The sequence below is a fragment of the Brassica oleracea genome, chromosome C2 (assembly GCF_000695525.1).
Source record: "Brassica oleracea var. oleracea cultivar TO1000 chromosome C2, BOL, whole genome shotgun sequence".
Classification (NCBI taxonomy): domain Eukaryota; kingdom Viridiplantae; phylum Streptophyta; class Magnoliopsida; order Brassicales; family Brassicaceae; genus Brassica; species Brassica oleracea.
Window position 1 is genome coordinate 8,997,834 of NC_027749.1, and position 3,565 is coordinate 9,001,398.

General features: G+C 36.2%; 1 protein-coding gene across 1 annotated transcript; it reads left to right on the forward strand.

Annotated features, from left to right (window-relative positions):
• Positions 1 to 1,037: 1,037 nt before the first annotated feature.
• On the forward strand, positions 1,038 to 3,331 carry LOC106326626. The gene is made up of 8 exons (XM_013764552.1): positions 1,038 to 1,276; positions 1,396 to 1,458; positions 1,548 to 2,156; positions 2,259 to 2,390; positions 2,545 to 2,628; positions 2,764 to 2,823; positions 2,919 to 3,005; positions 3,107 to 3,331. The coding sequence occupies exons 1-8, from the start codon at positions 1,046 to 1,048 to the stop codon at positions 3,329 to 3,331; spliced, it is 1,491 nt and encodes a 496-aa protein (XP_013620006.1). The 5' UTR covers positions 1,038 to 1,045.
• The last annotated feature ends 234 nt before the right edge of the window (positions 3,332 to 3,565 follow it).

Sequence of the window (3,565 nt, forward strand, 5' to 3'; positions counted from 1 at the left end):
AATTAAGGAAATTTTTATTTAATTTGGGCTTCATATAAGGCATAGAGTCCATCCAAACTCGATCAAACCATTGAGCTATGCATTTTGGATCTCCTCTCCTTCATCTCATCATATGCTTTCCTCTATCGTCTTCTCTCGCCAATTTCCTAGCCGCTGCTGCAAGTGTTGCTCATGTTTTTTTTTGTGCTGATTATGTTCATTGCTTCTGACGATCGCGGCGTGTAACATTTAGGACTATCATGATTTATTAATTAACTTCCTATTGTGAAAAATACAAAAGTCGTGACTCTATTTTATGCAAACTACTTAATTTTTTTGTAACTAAAATACTAATCTCTATTTACAAACATAGTAGTTTACTGATTACCTTCTATTTTATTTATTACTTTGACAAATTTTATTTATATTAATAAGATATCTTAAATGAGAAAGTTGACCATTTTTATTAACTACTTTGACCAATCTTAAGTTTTGTTAATGAAATTTCCTAAATAACAAATTTGACCATTGTTATTTTATTAGTAAGATATCCCAAAATGATAAAGCTGACCACTTTTTGGAAATAAATTTATTTTTTGCACCAATAAAACAAATAACACTTTTCAAAAATTAATAACTAAGAAATAAAATAAACTTCCGCGTAAATTTTGTTAAAAACATATCTAAGTTAATACTAAAATAATTTCACATAAAATTTAAAAACGAGACTAATAAGATGGTAAAGTAATAAAATAGATACCCCCATTAAAGTCCTCACAGATAGTTAAGCAATGAAATAAATCTAGCTCTAAAAAGTTAGTATATATATGCATATATCTAACCTCTTTGGAAAACCCAAAAGTTAAGAAGGTGTGTGAATATAAATACTACGTTCTATCATATTTACAAAACAACAATTGTCTCTGTTCTCCTATTCATGCAGGGAGAAGGAAGAAAGATGGTGTCTCGTCGGAGGTTTGCTCAGGTGTCCCCGAGTGACGACGAAGAGGACTTTGTAGCGGAGACGAGGTCTCAGGCACAGAACTCAAGGAGACCTGAGGAAACAATGGAGGGAAGGAGGAGGAAGCGTAGGAATGTAATCCTGTACGAAGAGTCTGATGAGGAAGAGAAGGAGACAGAGAGAAAGAGAAAGAAAGATGACGACGAAACGCCACCGAAGGAAGTGAAGCCCGATGTCGTGCAACCGGTTGGTGAGCCGGTTAAAATTACGGGTAGAGGAAATGGGAGAAGAACCCATTACAGGCAGTTCGAGTGCAACGGTAAAAGATACGAGCTGGTGAGTTGTGTTGACTACATTAATTGATGCATTATTATGGGTTTCGAGTGGACCATTTTTTTTTTATTTGCACCTGAATGCTTTGTTTCTAGTCTCTCTGACATTTCTTTCTTGCACAGGAGGAATCGGTGATGATGAATCCAGAAGGCAATATTCTAAATCCTTATATTGCCATTATCAAGGTACTGGTGTTAGTGTAAGTGCTGCTGATTTTTTTTGTTTTTGTGTATCTATGCTTAATTAAGTAAGACTTGTTTTTTTTTGTGTCTAGGATATTACCCAAAAACAAGATGGAAGAATGATGATTCTGGGACAGTGGTTTTATCGTCAAGAAGAAGCAAAGAAAAAGGGTGGTGGAAACTGGGAAACAAATGATACACGAGAACTGTTCTACAGTTTCCATCGTGATGAGGTCCCCGCAGAGTCTGTGATGCATAGATGCCCGGTGAATTTTGTTCCAGCTCATAAGCAACTTCGGAGAAAAAAAGGTTTTATCGTGCGGAAGGTGTATGATACTGATGATATGAAGGTGCGGGAGTTGACTGATAAGGTCTATGAAGATGCAAGACAACATGAAATCGACCTCTTTGTGGAAAAGTCTGTGTTGCGATTGGGTGATCTTCCTGACCTTGAAACTGAGCAAGAAGATGCAGAGAAGGCTAAAGGATCTGCCCAGAAAGTAAACATAACTCCTGTTGATGTTAGAAAGGAGGAAGCTACCTTTCCTAGCTCATCAGAGTATCATTCTATCTTACAAAAGTTTGATTCACTAACAGATGATGCTCATCGTAACAAGTGTTTGGCGAAGCTTCTGGAAGCAGTCCGGAACATATGCTCTAACGCTGGTGATGAAGCAAATGTGGGTTCAGATGTATTAAAGGTCTTAAATTAAAATTTTCTATTCTTTTTGATCATATTCCAAATAGTCTCAATTTTCACGCACTCACCTTTCATAACCCTTTTTGTTTAAAATTCTTGACAGGATGAGAGTTTTCTCTGGCCAGATGCTGCTGTTTATCCCGTGTGTGCCCTTGAGATGGCTTTAAATGTTTCTCTTGCATCAGATTATTCTAAATACAATCAGAGGATAAGGACATTGGTATTCAATCTCAAGGTTAGAATCTGCATTCATGCCATTTCATGATTGTTTCTGCTCCATATTCCTAACAGTTGATCTATGAAATTATTGTGACAATTCTTATATGACATGCTAAAATTTGTATGCCTTATGATCACTGAACAGTAATTCCATTTTTTTTTGTCTGTAGAACACTGCACTGCTGGCTAGACGACTGCTCAATGGCCAGCTAGAACCTGAAAAGATTTTGAACATGTCACCCACTGAGTTAAAGGTTAGGGAATTGTTATATTATCATAGTTGTATCAGATTAATATGAATCTTGCTTTGTGCTATAATGGGCAAATAGTATTTGATTATTTCTTACAAGGTAAACAAATAAGATTTGTTTTTTTTTGGTGGGATTCAGGCGGGTCTAACTAATGGGGAAACAGAAAAGAATGAGCCTGATGATGCGGAACGAATGCAGGTTTTTTTCATTTATGACATTCAAATTTTATCCAGTCTCTTGTATTTGAGTTGGAGAATGTCGTTGACCATGTCATGTGTTGGCTTTGGATGCAGATGACTGATGTAAGATGCTTGAGATGCAGTCAAATTAAAGTTTGTCTGAGGGATATCTTTCAAACTGGGCATGGAGATCGCTATCAGGTTCTTTGGCTTTTTTACATATTAAGTCATATATTCTCGGCATGATCTTATGCATACTCATGGATCATAATAATCACATTCTGATTTTTTAATGCATTTAGCTGGAGTGTATTGCCTGTGGAAATTCCTGGTACGCCTCAAGGGATGAGGTATCAATTCTTGATGTAGACACTGAACAACCTGCCCGAGGTAGATGCAGTGAAGCCATTGAGAAGAATTTAACCAGTCCTCGTGAAGCTGAGAAGAAAGCGGCAGAATATTCCTTGAAGACAACCAATGAATCAAATGCAGACAACAATCCTAAAGCCACCAAGAAACCTGAGTGAACAAAGTATATTTACGGTTTAATACCTTCAACCTTATTTTTAGGGTGTTGGCTATGAAATCGGACTTGGTTATTCGTGTAAAGCTTATTTCTGAAATAATTGTAAGACTTTGATTATGGGGATATATCAGTTGTCAATGGATTTTTGTTTCATTATGGGTCCTGCAGAATTTGGGATAACTCTATTATTTCTATTTCTTGTTATTATTTCTAAGTTAAGGAGTTAAGTTGCATT

Coding starts and splice junctions, on each gene's coding strand:
- LOC106326626 (XM_013764552.1), top strand. CDS start 1,046: ATGGAGGGAAGGAGGAGGAAGCGTAGGAATGTAATCCTGTACGAAGAG. Junction 2,157..2,258: donor TGGGTTCAGATGTATTAAAG/GTCTTAAATTAA, acceptor AATTCTTGACAG/GATGAGAGTTTTCTCTGGCC. Junction 2,391..2,544: donor CATTGGTATTCAATCTCAAG/GTTAGAATCTGC, acceptor TTTTGTCTGTAG/AACACTGCACTGCTGGCTAG.